The 20,508-nt window shown below is 53.8% G+C and overlaps 2 protein-coding genes across 3 annotated transcripts; one reads left to right on the forward strand and one right to left on the reverse strand.

Moving 5' to 3' along the window:
* Positions 1–4,589: 4,589 nt before the first annotated feature.
* Positions 4,590–8,514, forward strand: UROD (uroporphyrinogen decarboxylase). 2 transcript variants are annotated; one of them, XM_072649228.1, is made up of 9 exons: positions 4,590–4,765; positions 5,585–5,757; positions 5,831–5,910; positions 6,540–6,602; positions 6,715–7,074; positions 7,264–7,401; positions 7,685–7,785; positions 8,079–8,145; positions 8,240–8,514. In XM_072649228.1, the coding sequence occupies exons 1-9, from the start codon at positions 4,593–4,595 to the stop codon at positions 8,399–8,401; spliced, it is 1,317 nt and encodes a 438-aa protein (XP_072505329.1). In that variant the 5' UTR covers positions 4,590–4,592; the 3' UTR covers positions 8,402–8,514. The 2 variants fall into 2 exon arrangements, with proteins under 2 accessions (XP_072505329.1, XP_072505330.1); XM_072649229.1 differs by having other exon boundaries at positions 5,588–5,757.
* A 2,497-nt stretch (positions 8,515–11,011) lies between these two features.
* On the reverse strand, positions 11,012–19,752 carry LOC140530051 (selenoprotein Pb-like). The gene is made up of 5 exons (XM_072649230.1): positions 19,578–19,752; positions 16,853–17,071; positions 13,844–14,056; positions 13,095–13,221; positions 11,012–11,665 (listed from the first exon to the last, which is right to left on the reverse strand). Exons 1-5 carry the CDS (start codon positions 19,583–19,585, stop codon positions 11,429–11,431), a joined length of 804 nt encoding a protein of 267 aa, XP_072505331.1. The 5' UTR covers positions 19,586–19,752; the 3' UTR covers positions 11,012–11,428.
* Positions 19,753–20,508: the final 756 nt, after the last annotated feature.

Raw genomic sequence — 20,508 nt, forward strand, 5'->3', positions numbered from 1 at the left:
TGGCCTGCCACTTGCATGTCTGGATTCCAAATGAGCCTCACTGGATGTGACTGAGTCTCCTCAACCAATCCCATTGCACTTCTTGTATAGGTTTATTTTATTTTATCCAATGACTTTTATGCCTTTGGTTTAATGGTTCCAAAAGTTTAATGCCGTTGATCAATTGATTCAGGATTTCGAAGATTCCCACCCGACTTGATTCAAGTGACTCCCACCTTTATAACAGGCAAGACAGCGAGAGGGGGTCATGATGCTAACTTCGTGGCCAATGGATGATCTTAAACCTGAGGAAGGTACAGCAGGCGAGGGGAAGGAGGAGGTTTATCACATGTCCTGTGGGAGGGCAGTATAAGGATTGCTGAGCAACAATGAGGGTCCTGCCAGACTTGGGACCTGGTAGTGATTTGAAGAAGGCTTGATATGATCCACTCTGATCCAAAAAGCCTTGATTAGATGTGTAACAATACATAATTAAATACATCCCAGAGATAAGGGTCCAGAAACCGGAACAGCAGGGAACAAAGAATTCTAGAATGAATTACTGAAAATTTAAAATAGTTTGGAGTCAAGGCTAGGTAAAAAGGTAAGTGACCCTAGAGGGTCCACTGAGATAAACGTATATCAAGTGCTCATCATCATCATCATTATGTAGGAAAGGACATGTAGATAGAGCCTGGATTTAGATTCAGACAACCTGGGTTTGAATCCTGACTTTGCAACTTACGGTCTGTGGGACCATAGGCCAACCATGCCACTTCTCAGTCTCCTCATTTGTCAAATGAAGAGTTTGGACACTCTAGTCCCTCCCAGATCTAAATCAATGATCCCAGTCTACCTGCCAAAACAAATTCAGGGACTATATGAACACAATTACAAAAAACTTTTCACACAAATAAAGTCAAATCTAAGTAAGTGGAAAAACACCAGTTGCTCATGAGTAGGCCAAGCTAATATAACAAAAATGACAATTCTACCTAAATTAACTTACTTATTCAGTGCCATATCAATCAAACTATTAGATAATTATTTTCTAGAGCTAGAAAAAATAATATCAAAATTCATCTGGAAGAGCAAAAGGTCCAGAATATCAAGGGAACTAATGAAAAGAAATGCTAGGGAAGGTGGCCTAGCTCTACCAGATCTCAAATTGTATTATAAAGCAGCAGTTATCAAAACCACTTGGTACTGGCTAAGAAATAGGAAGGTAAACCAGTGGAACAGGTTAGGTACTCAAGACACAGTAGTCAATGAATATAGCAATTTACTGTTTGATAAACCCAAGGACCCCAGCTTCTGGGATAAGAACTCACTGTTCAACAAAAATTGCTGGGAAAACTGGATAACAGTGTGACGGAAACTAGCCACAGACCAATGCCTGACACCGTATACAAGAATAAAGTCCACATGGGTACATGATCTAGATACAAATATTGATACTATAAACAAATTAGTGGAACAAGGAATAGTGTATCAGATTTATGAAGAAGAGAAGAATTTTTTACTAAACGAGAGATAGAAAGCATTATGAAGTGCAAAGTGGATAATTTTGATTACATTAAACTGAAAAGATTTTGCACAACCAAACCCAACACAACCAAGATTAGGAGGAAAGCAGAAAACTGGGAAAGAATTTTTGCAACTAGTGTCTGTGATAAAGTCCTCATTTCTAAAATATATAGAGAATTGAGTCAAATGTACAAGAATACAAGTCATTCCCCAATTGATAAATGGTCAAAGGTTATGAACAGGCAGTTTTCAGAGGAAGAAATTAAAGTTATCTATAGTCATATGAAAAAGTGCTCTAAATCACTATTGATTAGAGAGATGCAAATCAAAACATCTCTGAGATATCACATCACACCTATCAGACTGGCTAACATGACAAAACAGGAAGATGATAAATGTTGAAGAAGATGTGGGAGAGTTGGAACACTAATTCATTGTTGGTGGAGCTGTGAGCTGATCCAACCACTCTGGATCAGCTCACTATTTGAACTGATTTGGAACTATGTCCAAAGGGCTACAAAAATGTGCATACCCTTTGACCCAGCAATACCACTTCTAGGACTGTATCCCGAAGAGATCATAAAAATGGGAAAGAGTCCCACATGTACAAAAATATTTATAACAGCTCTCTTTGTGGTAGTCAAAAGCTGGAAATCAAAGGGATACCCATCAATTGGGGAATGGTTGAATAAATTGTGGTATATGAATATAATGGAATACTATTGCGCTATAAGAAATGATGAACAGGAAGACTTCAGAGAGGCCTGGAAAGACTTATATGAACTGATGATGAGTGAAAGGAGCAGAACCAGGAGAACTTTATACACAGCAACAACCACAGTGTGGGAGGAATTTTTCTGGTAGACTTAGAACTTCATTGCAATGCAAGGACTTAAAAAATTCTCAATGGACTCTTAAGGCAAAATGCCTTCCACATCCAGGGAAAGAACTATGGAATTTGATCGCAGAATAAAGCAGATCATTTTCTTTTGTAATATGTTTTGGTTTGTTTTATGATTTCTCCCATTCATTTTAATTCTCGTATGCAACATGACTAAGGTGAAAATGTATTTAACAGAAGTGTATGTGTAGAATCTATATAAAACTGTATGCTGTGTCAGGGTGGAAGTGGGGAGATAGGGGGAAAGGAGGGAGGGAGGGGAAAAATCTAAGATATATGGAAGTGACTGTAGAACACTGAAAACAAATAAAATAATTTTTAAAAAAGAAAAAATAAATAAATCAATGATCCCAGGCTATGTTAAGAGAGGCAGAGTCCCATGTACAAATATATTTACAGCGGCTCTTTTTGTGGTGGCAAAGAACTAGAAAGTGAGAGGATGCCCATCAGTTGAGGAATGGATGAACAATTTGTAGTATATGAATGTAATGGAATGCTATTGTCCTGTAAGAAATGAGGAGCAGGCGGATTTCAGAAAAACCTGGAAAGACTTGCATGAACGGATGCCGAGTGAAGTGAGCGGAACCAGGAGAACACTGTACACAGTGATGACCAACTCTGATAAGACTTAGTTCTTCTCAGCAACGCAATGATCCAAGACAAGACAATTCAAAAAGACTCCGGAAGGAATATGCTATCCAGAGAAAGAACTGTGAATGCAGATTGAAGCAGACGATTTTCTTTTCTTTTCTTTCTCATGGTTTTTCCTCTTTTGTTCTGATTCTTCTTTCACAACATGACTAATGTGGAATATGTTTAATATGATCGTACATGTCTAGCCTATATCAAATTTCTTGCAATCTTGGGTGAAGGGGGGGAAATAGGGAACTTAAAGTCTTATAAAAGTAAACGCTGAAAACTAAAAAAAATTTTTAATTAAAAAAAGAGAGGTGGGGTCTGGGACTGCCCTTACATGCACAGAACTGGTCCTGCTGCATCACTCCCTTCCCTAGGCCTCCTCAAACCTCTACCCTTGACTTTGGGGACAATGCCAGACTCCAGCCCAGCTGCCCCAGTGGTTGCATCTCTCTGTTCCTCTCTGTCTCCTGCCAAATTGCCCTCCTCTGGACTTCTCCATCCTGACCCTGACGGCTTTTCATCCTGCCAGATAACTGCCACCCTGGAACTCACCCTCAGTAGCACCCCTCCCTTCCTCAGCCAAGCAGGGAGCCCTGCACAGCCATCTCCCCATTTCCCACCAGGCTGCGCCCCTCTGGGCTTCCCCATCACTCCTGGGCAGCTCCCTCCCCACTCCCATTAGAATGTGCCTCTTGGGGCCAGGGCTGCTTCTTTTGGCCCTCAGTGCAGTCCCTGGCAAACCCTAGGTGTATAATAAATGCTGGTTGACCGGACTGGCTCCAGGCGTCTCTTCCCTCAGTCTTACTGAGTTTCCTAGGGGCCGCCACCGAGCAGTCCCTCCCCACTCCCAGCCTCTGCTCAGCACCGAGGATGACCAAGGCTGAGGGTCCCCATCTGGGTCACCTCTGCAGATTCGAGGGGTCTTCCGGGGGGGGGGGGTGTAGCAAGGCAAGGCTCCCAGGGCCCTGTGAAGTGTGCGGCGGATACAGCCCCGGTCCTAGGATCAGGAAGACCTGAGTTCAAATCCAGCCTCAGACACGACAAGCTGTGGGACCCTGGGCGAGTCCCTTCACCCTGTCTGCCTCAGTTTCCTCATCTGCAAAGTGAGCTGGAGCAGGACATGGCCAGCCGCTCCGGTCTCTCTGCCCAGAAACCCCAGCGGGGGTTCCGCGGACGTGAGGGGACCCCAAAGCTGGGCTGGAACGTCCGTCCAGACCGGAGCTCATTTACGGTTGCCAACAAAAGATACCGTGAGGGAGAGGCTAGGACTAGCCCTGTTTTACGGACGGAGGCCGAGGTCCCGAGGCTGGGCAGCGCCGCAGCTCCGAGGCTCCCTGGCTAAGTGACCCTAAGCAGGTCGCCTCCCCGCGGGGGGGCCTCCGTTTCCTTACCGCCACCTCCGTCACAGGCGGCTACGTAGGCCTGGCCAGTCCCTCGCTGGTATCTTCTGTTGCGCCTCTGCTCTGGACTTTACGGTACTAAAGGGGTCCTGCAGGCAACAGCTCGGGCAGCCCCGGCTCCTCAGAGCGCAAGCCCGGCCTGTCATATGACCACCGACATGGCGGCTCCCGGCAGCGGCGTGGGGCGGGACCAGGCTAGCGTGGGGGCGGACCCCGGGGCGGGGTCAGGGTTGGGGGCGGAGCTTCCGGAGGAGGTTGGGCCGCTCTTGGACCCGGCAGAAGAAAGTGGGGTCCGCGTGATGGAGGAGACCGGCTTAAGGTGAGTCCGGCCACTTCCCAGCTCCCGGCCCTCAGGCCCTGGCCTCGGCGCTCAGGGCCCCCTGTCCTCCTGCCCTGCGGGACCCCTCCCCACCTTGACCCTGGCCTCGGCGCTCAGGGCCCCCTGGCCTCCTGCCCTGCGGGACCCCTCCCCACCTTGACCCTGGCCTCGGCTCTCAGGGCCCCCTGTCCTCCTGCCCTCCGGGACCCCTCCCCACCTTGACCCTGGCCTCGGCGCTCAGGGCCCCCTGTCCTCCTGCCCTGAGGGACTCCTCCCCACCTTGACCCTGGCCTCGGCGCTCAGGGCCCCCTGTCCTCCTGCCCTGAGGGACTCCTCCCCACCTTGACCCTGGCCTCGGCGCTCAGGGCCCCCTGTCCTCCTGCCCTTCGGGACCCCTCCCCACCTTGACCCTGGCCTCGGCTCTCAGGGCCCCCTGTCCTCCTGCCCTCCGGGACCCCTCCCCACCTTGACCCTGGCCTCGGCGCTCAGGGCCCCCTGTCCTCCTGCCCTCCGGGACCCCTCCCCACCTTGACCCTGGCCTCGGCGCTCAGGGCCCACCGTTCTATACCCCCAGGACTGCCCCCCACAACGTCCTAGTCTCGGCACTCAGGGTCCCCCCACATCCTCCTACTCCCAGGACCCCTGCCCCCCCAGCCCCAGAACTCTCTCCTCTCTTCCATGCTGGCTGCCCAGGGGTCCGGGTCGGGGCAGGGCTGGGCCTCCAGATTGGGGGGGGCAGCTGAGGCTGGAGCTGGATGGGGCTGATAAGGGGGGTGGGGTGCCCCAGCCTGAGGCCCTTCCCGCCTCCTTCCTGCTCAGCAGCAGCAGCAGCCCCAGCAACATAAGCGGGAGCCCATGTCCTAGCCCAGGCGGGGACTGCTGCCAGGCCTTCCCCCCGCTGCAGAATGACACGTTCCTACGAGCAGCCTGGGGGGAGGCCACAGACTACACGCCTGTGTGGTGCATGCGCCAGGCTGGCCGCTACCTGACAGGTAAGAGGCCTGGGGCAGGGGGAGCAGAGAGAGGGCAGGGGCAGGACCCCCCTTAACTTTCCTCTCCCCCCAGAGTTCTTGGCCACCCGGGCTGGACAGGACTTCTTTGTCACTTGCCGCTCTCCTGAGACTTGCTGTGAGCTGACCCTGCAGGTGAGGTCTCCGAGGCCCATCCCCTCAGGTGCCCCGCTCTGAGGGTAGCCCCAACTCCTCCCCCTTCCTGGTGGGTATCTGAACCCCCCATTGTCTAATCCTGAGTGTGATTCGAACTCAGATCTCAGACCAGGACTCCAAGAGCTGAAGAAGCATCTTGTCTTCCTCCTTGAGCCTCAGTTTGAGTGTCTTTAAAATGGCAGGAGGAAGTCACTGCTGAATTTGGGGGGCCCTGCAGGCAAATGCCCCGAAGGTGATGGCTAATGGGCCAGACTGGGAGCTCAGGGTACTGCCCCAAATGCTCCTCCTTTACCCCTGGGCAGCTGCCACCCCGTTCCAAAAAAAGAAGCCAAGGCAGACCAGGGATCTGGTGCTGATGAGGCCCCTGGGAGCCAGGAACACCGGGGGGAGGGAGCGCCAGTAACAATGTACCCACTTTGTAGATGTTTGGGAAAACTGAGCTCAGGGCCTGAGGGCCTCCGCTCCCGGTGTGCCTCTGGGGCTGGGTAACAGACCCCACTGACCCCAGCAGTGGGCTCGGAGCCCCGTTGCATGTCCCTGTGCCCCGTGCTGGGCAGCTGAGCCCCTCTCCAGGCTCAGAGACTCTCATGACCCCTGTTCCCCCACAGCCACTCCGACGCTTCCCCCTGGATGCTGCCATCATCTTCTCCGACATCCTGGTGGTGCCCCAGGTGTGATGGGGGGCCCTGAGGGAGGAGGGTGGGGGGAGGAGCCACAGGGGAGGGGGAGGGGCCGGAGGCCGGGGCCCGGCCCCGCCCTCAGGTTCAGATCCCCTCCCCCCAGGCGCTGGGCGTGCAGGTGACCATGGTTCCCGGCAAAGGACCCACCTTCCCATCGCCCCTAAGGGTCGAGCAGGACCTGGACCGGCTCCGGGCCCCTGTGGACGTGGACAAGGAGCTGGGCTACGTGTTCCAGGCCATCACACTGACTCGCCACCAGCTGGCTGGGCGCGTGCCCCTCATTGGCTTCTCGGGGGCCCCGTGGACGCTGATGTCCTACATGGTGGAGGGGGGTGGCTCCAACACCATGGCCCAGGCCAAGCGCTGGCTCTACCAGTGGCCCAAGGCCAGTCACCGCCTGCTGGGCCTCCTGACCGATGTCCTCGTCCCCTACCTTGTGGGCCAGGTGGCCGCTGGGGCTCAGGTGAGGGGTGGGAGGGAGGGGTGGGGAGGGGGAACCCCTGGGAAGGCTGGGAAGGGAGGTAGGGGGACTATTAGGGGGCAAGAGGGAGGGGAAGGCACAGGCGTGGTATCTCCAAGGTTTGTCTACTGCAGTAGCTTTGGGCTGCCCTCTCTTAAGCTCTGACCTCTAACTCTCCCCCCACACACACAGGCACTGCAAGTGTTCGAGTCTCATGCTGGGCATCTGGGCCCAGAGCTCTTCTTGGAATTTGCACTGCCCTACATCCGTGATGTGGCCAAGAGGGTCAAGGCTGGACTGCAGGAGGCGGGGCTGGCACCCGTGCCCTTGGTGAGGTCCCAGTGTGGACAAGAGTCTGAGAGGAGGCGGGCAGGGGCAGGGAAGCATGACAGGGGCTGGTTCAAGCCCTCCAGGCCTCTGTTTCCCCCTCTGCTCTGACCTTCCCAGGGCTGTTGTGGAGAAAATATTTATTTTAACCTTAAAGTGCTTCTGGGGAGATGTGAGGGTTCCAAGAAAACCTGGCCCATGACGGTTGGGGGGGGCCTCAGGGGCCACAGGCCAGAGGTGTCTGTCCCAACCTGGGACACTCACCTTTGCCCCTCCCCCTGCCTAGATCATCTTTGCCAAGGACGGACACTACGCGCTGGAAGAGCTGGCCCAGGCTGGTTATGAAGTGGTTGGAATTGACTGGACAGTGAATCCTGCCCTGGCTCGGTGAGCAAGGAGCCCCAGTCACCAGGGCCTGAGTTTGAGACCCACCTCTGCCTCAGACTGATGGTGTGACCTTCCATGAGTCATTTTCCCTCTTGTACCTCAGTTTCCCTGTATGTAAAATAGAAGGTTCTCTTTCAGGGCCTTCCCAAGGCTAATGATGTGTGAGTAGGAGGCCTCTTGACAAGGGTAGATTTTTTGAGGGGGCAGCTTTTGGGGTGGGGGGATGCCCCAGGAGTAGTATTTCATGACTCTGGCTTCTGGTAAATGTTTACTGACGGAATGACTGGTTTCAGGGAACGTGTGGGCAAGTCAGTGACCCTGCAGGGCAATCTGGACCCCTGTGCCCTCTACGCCTCCAAGGTATGGGAAGTGGGGGGATCTGTGGGCACAGGGGCCCCCCTCAACATGCCCCCCTGGCCCTCCCAGTCCACCTGACCCCATGTGCTCCCCACAGGAGAAGATCGAACAGTGTGTGGAACAGATGCTGGATGCCTTTGGACCCCAGCGGCACATCGCCAACCTCGGCCACGGGATCTACCCAGACATGGACCCTGCTCACGTGGGCGCCTTTGTGGAGGCTGTGCATCGGCACTCCCGCCGGCTCCGTAACAAGTGACCTTCCCCTTCTCGCGGCCCCTCCAGGACTGGTCTCAGGTGCCCCCCCTTCTGCCCCCAACACGAGAATGTCTGTGAGAGTCTATTTTGAAAAGAATAAAGCATCTCTAGCGACCTGGCCTGCTCATCATCCCTCTCCTCCCTCTCCTCCAGAGGCCAGGTGGCACGGGGGTGGCACAGCCCCCTGCTGTCCTTCTCACCCAACTCCGAAGCCTGCTGGGCCCTCTGGACAAAGGGCAGAGGTTGGCTATGGGACCTGGGCAGCTCTTGGAGCAGAGGTGGGGCCAGAAAGGAAAGGAGGCCCCCACCAGAGGGCTGGGGCCAGGGTCAGGAGTCTGGGCGGGGGGCTCCTGCAGGAGGGAGATTAGAGATGGAAGGGGAAGCCAGGGCCTCTGCGTGCGTGGGCAGGGCAGGGCTGTCCACTTCAAAGGGAGGGGAGCCCACAGGACAGCCCAGCAGGGAGATAGCAGTCATGGGAGAGGGGGAGGGGGTTTCTTCACCTGGAAAAATGAAGAGCTGGGTCTCTGAGATCTCTTCCAGTACCTGGTCTTGTGTCAAACAGGGGTCAGGGGTTCTGGTCTTACCCTGTCCTGGGGGTAAAGCAGGCCTAGCTCTGTTTGAAGCCAAGGGGCAGCCCCTGGTCTGGGAAATCCTGAGGGGCTGAGGCTTCCACAGACTCGCACAGGCCCAGGAGACACGGGCCTTTCCTTCCCTGGCTCTCCTCTCCATGAAGGAGTTTGGGGTCGTACTCCATGAGCCCATGAGGTAGAGGGCCAACTGCTGGTCTGGGAGTTGGAGATCTGGGTTCAGATCCTGCCTCAGATACTGTGATACCCACCTTGGGCAAGCTACTTAACTTCTGTCTGCCTCAGTTGGCTTATTTGTAAAGTGGGGATAATAACAGCACTTGCCTCCCAGGGCTTTTGTGAGTGTCAAATGAGATCAAATTTGTAAAATGCTCGTAATGGTACCTGGCACGTAATAGGTGTTTTTAGTGTTCCCTTCCCCTTCATTCATTTGAGGATGCCGATTTGGCCACAAGATGGCGCTGGTTTGCTGGAACTTGTCAGAGAAAAATGGACTGGGTTAATGAGGGTCATGGAGGACCAGGCTGGTGTTTCCACCAGGGGCAAGACTGGGCCATCAGGAGCCAGAATGAACTTGAGGCCAGTTTAGCCAACCCAATCTTATTTTACAGACGAGGAAACTGAGGCCTAGAGAGGGAAGGAGATTTGCGTGAACCCTGGTCCTCAGGGCAAACCCGGTATCTTTTTCACTACCACGAGAGTAATTTTCAAGCGTCTCAAAGGGTCCTTGCCAAGAGGTGGCATTAGCCTTGTCTGCTGGGACCCCAGAGCCCCCCAGGAAGGGGGTGATGGACAGAGTTTTGTGTCATGAAAACCTTCTTAGTTACAGAGCAGTGGTTGGGCTGCCTCCTCTGATAGGGAGCTCCCCATTCCTGCTCCTGCTGGGAGGTTCCATTCTGGGAGCATAGCCAGGAGCCCCCTGTCGGACCCCAAGTTCTCATGATTGCATGGGGCTAGTCCCTGCCACCCCACTGTCTATGGCCCTTTTTTTAGTCCTGATTGAGGGCAGGCCTTGAACACTTATTAGCTGAGTGCACATGAGCCTGCAGAGCCTTGTGGTGCGTTCTGGGAGACCCGGGTCCAGGGAGCTCTCAGCCTTCTCTGAGGGACCCACCCATGGGGAGGGCTTCCCAGAGGAGGTGGTGTTCAAGGTGAGCTTTAAGGATGAGCAGGAAAAGAAGCCAGGCCTGGGGCTGCCTGGGAGCTGTAAGGGGGAGGGACAAACCTGCAGGTACCCTGTCCAGGGCAGGACTCATTTCTCCCCAGGAAGTCCTGGAAGGGGACCCCTTGTCATAAGGGGCAGCATATACTTGGTTAGAGCAAAGCTTGGCTGCTCCAGAGCAAGGCAAGAACTCAGACCTGGGAGTCTCTGTCTCTGCCTCTCCTTTTCTGTCTCTCTCTGTGTCTCTGTTCTCTTTCCATGTCTCTGTCTCTGCCTTTTCTCTCTCGTCCCCCTCCCACCTCTCTGCCTGTCCCTCCTGTCTCACTTGCTGGCCCCTTCCTGACAGTAGAGGCTCTTTCTGCCTTACAGCATCTAAAGACTCCTCCCATGTTCCCTCTTCTCTCCCCTGTTCTTGCATCATACTCTTTGGTCTCAGGATCCTGCCCCCCAAAGAGCTTTTATTTATATGGTTTATATCTATCAACATGGATCATATTAGAAATTAAAATGATGCCTCAGGACCCCCTGGGCTCTGGAGGCTCCTCCCAAGGCCTCAGCATTCCCTCTCCTGCCCTCTTCAGTCAGAAGGTCACCCTTGAGGACATGTGGCCTGGCAGCTGAGAGTTCCCCATTCCAACTTAGACAAAGCCTGGGCTGGCTGTCACAAGCACACACATACACACATGCACTTGTGTACATACATATACACACATGCACACATACATGTACAATGCACATATAGACACATGCACAAACACACACATACACCAGTGTTCCAGGGCACCTGGTTCCCTCCCTGCCCCACACACAATGTGAGGCACCTCTGGCACTCTGAAGGCTCATAAGCACACTGGTGAGGCAGTTCAGGGCAGAGAGGTTTATTGGCATTTCCCCAAGCCTCCACTCCTCTGGACACTTGTATTAGGTCAGTTGGCAACCATCTTGGCTTGTGGTTATACACAGATGTGAACAACAGCACCTCCTCCTCATTCCTCTTCTCCATGGCATCAGCCCACCATGGCCGGTTCCCCGGGTTTCACTGTGGGCATCATTAATTGAGGGAGGGAAGGGCAATGGGCAAGGTAGGGTGTAGAGCTGCCATCACCACAGGTAGGAGGGCCACAGCCTTGATGGAGACACACAGGTTTGCTCCATGACCACCAGGACCCCAGGGAGACCTCAGTCTCTCCTCTCTCTAAAGTAGGCCAGACTGACAGAAGGTGAGGTTGGGAGTAGGGGGTGGTGGCCCAGCCATGACTATGGTCATGGAGCGGGGCCGTTATTTATTGGCTTCCTCATGGGGGGGCCACTCTAGACTGGGTGGAGGAAGGCTGGGTGACAGCCTCTTGCTGCCGGGGCTATGGACAGGACCACGGGCATGGGCTGGGTGGGGAGTGCTAGGCCACAGAGTCGGCCCGTGTGTGCTGGGCCCCTCAGCCAGGGACTCCTGCCCTTCTCCTTCGAGGCGAGGGGACTGAGTCAGCGACTCAGCCTTGCCCTTGTCTGTGTTGTTCACCTAGAGGAGAAATAAGAGGGTGATGGCCCACCAGCTAGAAGGGAACCTACTAGGTAAACACCTTCCACCAGCTAGCTCTGTTTAGAAAGCAGCAGGATGCAGGACAGGACTGGTCTGAGGGGCCTGTCTCCCATCTTAGGGCTGGCTTCCATCTCAAGGTACTTTCAGCCCAGCCCAGCCCCACCTCAGTTTCCTCTTCAAGGCTAGGTGAAGAGATAATTTCCTCAACAGCCACAGAACAAACAAATTCCCCAATCCCGACTTTCAAGGCTAAGGTTGGCGAAATGCATGACCCTGGCCGGCCTGCAGGGACATGTTCAGCAAGAGGTAGATTCGAAATGACAAACTGAAGGACAAGTCCTTCAGATATTCTCTTGGGGTGAGAGTGGGGTCTTATCAAGAGCCCTCCCTCTGCCAGGGCTGCTCCTGTGGACTCCCAGGGAGCTGTGCCTTTGGACAAACATCTGAGCTGATATTCTGAATTGTTGTCTGGGCTGGGGTTCCTCTTAGGGGCCCAAAATGACCAGATCAGCTTATAGCAGCCTGGCAGGGGGCAGTGGGCACCTTGTCCAGGATGAGTGCCAGGCTCTGAGCAGAAAGTTCACTTGAGGACACACTCACCAACTGCATCAGGGAACTCCCCTTACACATTGACCTGTATACACCCATCCCCTCCCTCCACACTCTCCTCTGAGCTCTGCACCATCTGGTGGAGGCCTCATTTCTTAGGGGCTCTCCTACAACAACCCAAGCTCTGGTAGGTTCCACCTAGAAAAAGAGGCTCCTAGGAGGTACTGAGGTCTGAGTGGATGCTGCCCCTGTCCTCTGAGGCTGAGCAGGTTTACCCTTAGGGTTTAGACCCCTGAGGGGGACAGCCTGGACATCTCAGGAAGCCCCTGGGGATAGGCTGTTACCTGTTGGGGGTGGGGGTGGAGGGAGGCCCCACACTGCTCTTTGAAAATTGGAAGTCTCTCTACCCACACCTCAGAAACCCAGGGCACAGTCTACAGCCACACAGCATAGATTGGCAGGGGGAAATTCCATGCTGTGTACTGCTAGGGAGTCTGTTCACAGACCTCCCATGGGAGCATTACCCACAGTCCTCCTCAGTGTCCTGGTGGGCCCCTGGTGGTAGTGGAGGTGGAAGAGAGAAGACTCTGCCCTCTGGTCTCTCCTTGACTATCAAATCCCGTGGGGCCCAAGAAGCCCCAAGAGGCAGAGAGAACAACTGACAAAAAAACGTTCAAGGAGACCCATGTCCCTGTGTGGTGTTGGGCAAGTCTCTGGTCCTGTGCTCATTTATGAAGTGAGGCAGTTTGATGGGACAGGAGGTCAGGAGCCCGCCAGGGATAAAGCCCCCAGGCCCATCTTGAGGCCTGGCCTCCTGTGGCTGCCTGCCACTCATACCCTCACCCTCTTCAGGCCTCACCTGGGCAGGATAGAAAGAACAGTTCCCACAATGATCTTGCTGGTGGGTGAAGCGAATAGCCGACTCCACGTAGGGGAAGTACAGGAAACTAAGAGGCAGTGGGAGGTGGAAAGTCAGGCGGCCACATCTGTGAGGGCAAACAGAACCAGACTGCTGTGGGCAGAGGGCTGGGCTGGGAGTCACAGGGCCTGACTGTGAGTCCTGCCCCTCTCCTGGCCCTGGTCCTGCCAGCTGACCTCTGACAAGTCCCTGGCCTTGTCTGGGCCTCAGTTTCCCTATCCATAAAATGAGGCATTTGACTGAGGGGGCTCTCAGGCTGTTGTTGTGGCCCTTGGCCTGTGCCTGCCACTTTGAAAAGTTGCTCCCTCCCCAGCTCTGTTGCCCCACTGAGTCTGGGGAATCAGTGCCTCCTCAGGTGACTGGGAGTAGGGTGTGTGAGTCTCAGCGCTGACACCGGCCCTGAGTGGGGCAGGAGACTATGCCCATCTCACACACACTCATACAATCTCTGGGGCCTGGGGCGGCTCTGCCAACTCAAGGACAGAGGGGCAGGGAGGCTTGGCAGTCAGCCAGGAGGCACCAGGAAGTCACCTGGTGGCCCAGTCCTCAGGAGCCAGGTTCCTACCGTGGGTTCAGGAAGCTCATGATGGGCCCCATGACTGCAATCACTCCCTGACTGGTCAGCCTCTCTGCCCACTCTCCTCCACTCTCCAGGGTCACTGGAACTCCAGCCCCATGGCCAGCCCTACCTGTCATAGATAAGGAAGTCGTCCTTGGCCCCCCCGAGGATGCTCCAGATGTCGGGGCCAGGCCCTTGCTGGTTGTAGACAAGCACACCTGAGGGTGCGTGGAGCTCCAGCTCCCCATACAGAGCCTGGGACAGGGGTGACTTCTCGTTGATGATGATGAAGCGCACTCCAGTGGCACCCACGCGGGCCAGGCGCTCCTGCAAGTTGCCTATGCTGAGCATGAGAGAGGAGGCACTGGTATTTGGGGCCTTAGGGAGCCCCCTGTCCCATTCCCTCTTGCCCTCAGTCTCTGCAGGCAGGGCCTTGACCTTGAGATGGGAGAGCTAGGAGAGTGGTCTGGCAAGCCAAGACAGGGGCCATTCCCAGCCCTGCCTTGGCTTCCTTTTGACACCTTGGGACAGAGCCTCCTCTGAGTCGCAGTTTCCTCCTCTGTAAAATGGTCTTGAGGGGAGGGAGGATTTCCTCAGAGCCCCCTCAGAAGTCTGTGGGAAAGTGGGGGCAGGGCCAGCTGCTGGATGGAAGCCTCTCCTGGCTAAGATGGGAGAGGGTTGAATTCGCCATAAGACCCTATTTCTGGGTCAAGTCGCTGCTCTCTGTTCATTCTTCTCCCTCCCCATTTTCTCTCACAATGAATAAACCCACTGTTGGCTCAGGCCTGGGAACACGCAAAGGGCAAATGCCCAGAAAGTGGGGCATTCCTGGGTGCTGGCCCAAGAACAGGAGGGTACTGGGGGCAGCTCAGATCAGAACTGCCAGGAGACCTCCTAAAGGTCATGGTCTCCATTGCTGCCATGCCCAGGGGCTGCCAAGGGCTTTCTGCATGACTCATGGAGTGCCGGAGTTAGGTTAGCAGAGAACCTAGCCTCACATTTATGGTCCCAATAAAACTGAAGTCACTCACTGTGGGCTTCCTCTTCTCCCCAAGTCCTCCCCCTTCTGTCATTCCTGCCTCCATGAACAGGGGGCCCTCATCCTCGCCAGCACTAAGCCCTCCACCTCTGCCACCTTGGCTCTCATTCATCTTTAATCTCATCTGGTCTACTGGCTGCTCCCCTCCTGCCTACAAACACATCCCACATCCACATCTTCCCCACAGTCAAGAAACACTTGCTCCATCTGTCTATCTCTCTCCTCCTTTTTGTGACTAGACTCTCAGAGAGGGGCCAAGGACAGCTGGCTCAATCCTCATCCTCAACCTCTGCAGCCTTTAACGCCGGCCATCACCCTCCCTAACACCCACCTAGGTCCTGCCTTCTCTCCTGGTTCTGCTCCTACCTCTCTGGCCACTCCTCCTCAGGCTCCTGTTGGATCTTCCTTCAGGTCCTATTCCTACCATGACTGTCCCCAGCCCCTGCCTCTTCCCTTCTCCTTCTATGCCATTTCACTTGGTGCTCTCAGCACCTCCCAAGCACTCAGTTATCACAGGCTTAACCCTTCTGTTGACCTCCAGTATCGTCTTCCAGCCACCTGTCAGACATATTGGACTGAATGTCTCAGGGACACATGGCTTAAATTCAACACGTCCCCCAGACCCTCCTCTCTTCCTAACATCCCAGTTACTGTCAAGTGGCCACCATCCTTCTGGTCACATACCCTAATGCCATCCATGATTCTTCTCTCTCTCTCTCTCTCTCTTTCTCTCTCTCTCTCTCACACACACACACACACACACACACACACACACACACACACACACACACACACACACATACACACACACACTCACACATACAAACACACAATAAACTCCAGTGGCTCCCTGTCACCCCCAGGATCCTCCATTCACCATTCAAAGTTCTTCACGAGCCTGCCCCCTCCTGCCCCTCCAGTCTAGTCCCCCTGCCATGGTCTCCCATCCAGGGCCTCCAGCCTCCAGGCTAGTCCTCAAATACCGCCCTCTGTCTCTCAGCTCTGGGCATTTTCTCGGGCCTTGCCTAGGCCTAGAACACTGCCCCTCCTCATCTCCACTTCCTGCCTTCCCTGGCTCCCCGCACTCCAGTCCCACCTTGCACTGCCTGTGTCCTGAATGCTCCTTAGAGCAGGGATGGTGCCTGGCACATAGTGCGCGCTTCTTCAGTGTTTGTTGACTGACTGTGTGACCCTATACTGTTGGTTGGGTAAAGGCACACTCATCGAAGAGTAGATGAGCCCATGCTGCAGTGGGGGGTAATGGCTATACTAGGTGACAGAGCTTGAAGCTAAAAGGGTCTCAACAGGTGACAAAAGGTCAAATTCAGAGGGGTAAAGTCACCTTCACAGGCATAGGACAGTGAGAATCCTGACTGAATGGGCAAAATCTGGGAAAGACCCATAGGTCCTAGTGGACCAGAATCTCACTCACACCCCGGCGTGTTAAGGCAGGCCAAACCTGGTGCACTGTGGGGCTGCATTCAGGACTAAAGAGGTGAGAGGAGGGCATCTTTGGTTCTCATCAGGCCTCCTCTGGGGTCCGAGAAGGGTGTTGAAGGGCTGGACAATGTGGGGGGGAAGGGCCAGGCTTCATGCCATGGGAAGCTCCAGGGAAGGACCTGGGGGACATTCAGCCTGGAGGGAACATTGAGGGAGATCCCCCAGGAGATCCCCCAACTCCAAGTGTTTGAGAGGTTTCATGGAGGAGGGTCAGCCTTGCTCTGCTTGACCCAGAGGGTGGAGCCAGGAGCAAAGGGAGCAGGCCACGGAGAGGCCTCCTGAGCTGGGCACTCCAGAAGAATTTCCCAACAGTCTGCCCTGAGAGGTGATGATCTCCCCATCCTTGGAGGAGAGGCCTCTTATTTCTAGGATGGAGAGGGGGTGATCTTACTCATACTGAGCTCCCCTCCTATGATGAGATTTTGTGAAGGGGGGAAACTGATGCTCAGAATGACAAAGTGACTTGATGTCACCCCATGGCTGATGAAAGGTTTGACTTGAAGTCTCTTGTGATTATTAGGCTGGCTCCCTTTGCCTTGACCTTCTGGGCCCCTCATCTGCCCATTCCCTCCTTGAGACCACTACTCTTGTGCCTGTCACCTGGCAGCTTGCTTGAGACAGAAGTGTCAGCTGGCCTTCAGGAGGGCCACCACCGTCACTTGGCCCAGGGCTTCCTCCATGGGGGATGCGCCTCTGTCCACTTGCCACTTTGGGGCTGGCTGGCAGATTCTCGTCCCATTCTCAGAGGCCAGGGTGGCTCCCACCAGTCCCAGTAGGAGGGCTGCAGCTAGGCCTGGGAGACCCATCCCAGTCACCTGCCTGGAGAACAAAGGTGATAAATGGCAGGATATACTGGGATAGAGACAGCCTCTCTGTTCTCATTCATTCATTCAATAAACATTAATTAAGCTGCTACTGTCTACAAGGCACTAGGAAAAGATTAAGAAATGACTCAACCCTGCCCTCAAGAAGCAGTAGCTTCTTTCCCTCTGGGAGAGCAGCAGAATGAGATTTAGAACCCAAGGATTTAAGCTAAAATTATGGCTCTTCTTCCCCTGTGATCTCAGACAGGCCTTCTCCCCATTCTGGGCCTCAGTTTCCTTATCTGTAACATGAGAGAGCTGGATTTGGTTTCTTAGATTACATCCAGCTCTAAATACAATGCTAAGTTCTTCGCAGCTGAATAAAACAGAAGAGATGTGAGGGATCATGCAATATAACCCCTTCATTTTACAAAGAGATAAAGTGAGGTCCAGGGCAGCTGGGAGTGCCAGGCCTGGAGTCAGGAGGACCCGAATTCAAATCCAGCCTCAGACACTGGAGAAGGAAATGGCAAATCACTCCAGTTTCTCTGCCAAAAAAACCCAGATGGGGTCAGACATGACTGAACACCAATGCCACTTCCTACACGAGTTCCTTCCTGATTTCCTCGGTTGTCAGCCCTCTCTCTTTCTCTCTCCCATATCCTCCTATTCCTCTGCACCCACTTCAGTAGAAGGGAAGCTCTTTGAGGGTAGGAGCTATTTCCGTCTTCTTTCTATCCCCAGCACCAAGCCCAGGGCCTCAAACCCAGAAGGCCCTTAATAAATGTTTTCTGGCTTACAGGGTCACAGAAGCAAAGATGAAAAGGTTCTCAGAGGCCATAGAGTCCAACCTTCTCATTTTGTAGATGGGGAAACTGAGGCCCAGAGAAATGCAATAAGTTGCCCAAGGTCACACAGGTAAGAAAGGATAGAGCAGAATTTGAACTCCAATCCTCAGCTCCAAACCCAGGGCCTATTTCCACTACACTAGGCTGAATGAGTAGGATTAGGCTGGGTGCTGTGGAGTTGGGGCACTCCTGGGTGGGAAGGGGCAAAGGAGGGTCCCAGTCCCTCACTCCCCATGCCATCTCAGGCTCCCCTGCTCCTAGTCCAGGGTCTGCCCAGGCTGTGCTCCAGCCCCTGGACATACTGCCTGGTCACTAGGAGTGTATCAGTCAGTGTTCTCAGCACTTAGGAAGGGTTGAGCTAGACCTGGGCCATGCACTATTAGCTTCAGTTTACAGATGAGGAAACTGAAGCTCCCACCCCAGTCACATTCAGTGGGGTCCTAGTGTCAGAGGCAGGATTCACCCAGGCCCTCCTGACCCAGCCCAGACCAACCCATCCTCCCCCAGGAGATGCTGTGTCCTGTGTCTTTGGCAGGGGAAATCCCCCACCCCCACCCCTACTCCCACCCCTGCCCCAGCCACCTCCACAAAGGACTTTGTACAGACTGTTCCCAGTTTATTCCACCCCCCCTCCCACCATGAACGAGCCAGACAAATAGAGAAGATTGGAGAGGCCCAGGGAGGCCCTCCTAATCCAGAAGGGATTGGCTGCTAATCCCCACCCTGCTCCCCACCCTGACCCCAGGGTCCTTCAGAATTCCACCACCCTTCCTAGGCCTAGACATCGCTGCCTTCTCTCAAGACTGCAGGCCAGAGGCCCAGCCAGCTTTATAGAGAATAGCCAGCTTTCTACAGAATAGAGAGACTGAAGACCTGGGTTCTAATTCTTCCTGTCTGTATAACACCACACTGTGTTATCCCCTGTCCTCTATGGGCCTCTTCTGTCATAGGAGCGGTTGAGGGGGAGGCTCCATCTTCCTCCCAGCTCTGACATCCTCTGAATCTCTGGAGGTTCCTAGGACCTGAACAAAGCTGAGAAAGGATCTCACCAGGCCTGAAGCAGCTGTGGACCCCAGAACCCTTGTCTCCCCCCAGCCCCACTCCAGCTGGACGCTTGACCAAACTGTTTTGGGATTCACTGGGGAAGGGTCCTGGGATGGCTAGAGATCCCTAGTTGGGCAGGGGCTCTCTGGTAGCAAGGTCCCCCTGAAACACTAAATATTCACTTGTGTGAATCCATAACACTTAATAGGTACACTGATACTTATTAAAATAGACTTAATATCACTTATTTTGACTCAGATTTTCTTAACTACTCTTCTCCCGGCTTCTCTCAGAAGCCTAACGTATTTTTGGCCTTTCCAGATATAGAGACACAGAGGTCTGGATTTGGAGTGCAAGGCCCTGGGTTCAAATATCATCTCTATTAGTAATGAGTTGTGTGACCTTGGGGCTCATTTTCTTTTTCTGCAAAACAAGAGGGTTGGATTTGATAGTCTCTAAAGCCTCCAGGGCACGAAATCTGGGGTTCTAGGTCTTCACCACAGAGTGACCCCATGGCCCATCGAGACTGGGAGAGTTTGCGAATCCTCACACATCAGACCCCTAACTTCCTTCCCCCCAGACCCAGACTATTTCCCTGTGTAGCAGAGCAGGGAAGAACAGATACTGTACCTGGCCATGTGTGGTCTCCTCTTTCCTCAGCTGCTGTCCCCCGGAGCCCAGCCTGGGGACCTGAGCAGTGACTTTTGCCCACTGGACTTTATCTGTGCCCAGTAGCTCCGCCTAAAGAGGAGAGGGTCAAGGTGGAGGGTACAGGCTGGGGTTCAGATGAGGGATCTGAACCAGCCTCCAGACACCATTTACTGTGTGTGTGCATATGTATGTATGTGTGTGTAGCTAGATATCTAGCAGTTTGCATGTTGTCTCCCCCAACAGAATGTGAACTCTTTGACGCATTGGACTCTGTATCTTTGTGCCTTCAATGCTGACCAAAGAGCTCAGAATATATTAAGAAATGCTTTTTGATCAAATGGACTAATTGATGGCTAGCCTCCAGCCCTCAGGTTCACAGACATAAACTGGCCCTGCTCCACGACCTCAGCTGCCCCGGAGGCCAGCTGGGCACTCCAGTGGGGCTCCACTGAGTTTGGGTGATAGCTTGTTCTCCATCTCAGGGCCAAGGCACTTTCAGTCTCTTGGTGCTGAACCTGAGGGGGCTTCATAGCATTCAGAGGCCCTCAGGGGTGACCTAGGACTATACTTGGATTTTGCAGAAGAGGAGAGTAAAGCCTAGAAACCAAGAGACTTGTTTACAGTTGTCAGGGCTAGGCTCCCAACACAGGCCCACGATGACTGAGCTGGGGCACAGCAGCCGGCCCCCAGCTCTGTTGCTATGAATGAAACCTTTTTAAAAAATTTAACATTTTATTCATTTTGTTTTCTCTTTCTCGTGGCTCCTTCCATTTTTTCTAATTCTTCTATGCATGATTTATGTGAAAATACGTTCAATAAGAACATATGTGTAGAGCTTATATTGGATTGTACGCTATCTTGGGGAGGAAGGAAGGGACGGAAATGAGAGAAAATTTAAAACTTATGGAAG

This window comes from Notamacropus eugenii, chromosome 2 (assembly GCF_028372415.1).
Source record: "Notamacropus eugenii isolate mMacEug1 chromosome 2, mMacEug1.pri_v2, whole genome shotgun sequence".
Taxonomy (NCBI): Eukaryota; Metazoa; Chordata; class Mammalia; order Diprotodontia; family Macropodidae; genus Notamacropus; species Notamacropus eugenii.

Coding starts and splice junctions, on each gene's coding strand:
- UROD (XM_072649228.1), top strand. CDS start 4,593: ATGACCACCGACATGGCGGCTCCCGGCAGCGGCGTGGGGCGGGACCAG. Junction 5,911..6,539: donor GCTGTGAGCTGACCCTGCAG/GTGAGGTCTCCG, acceptor GTTCCCCCACAG/CCACTCCGACGCTTCCCCCT. Junction 8,146..8,239: donor GTGCCCTCTACGCCTCCAAG/GTATGGGAAGTG, acceptor TGCTCCCCACAG/GAGAAGATCGAACAGTGTGT.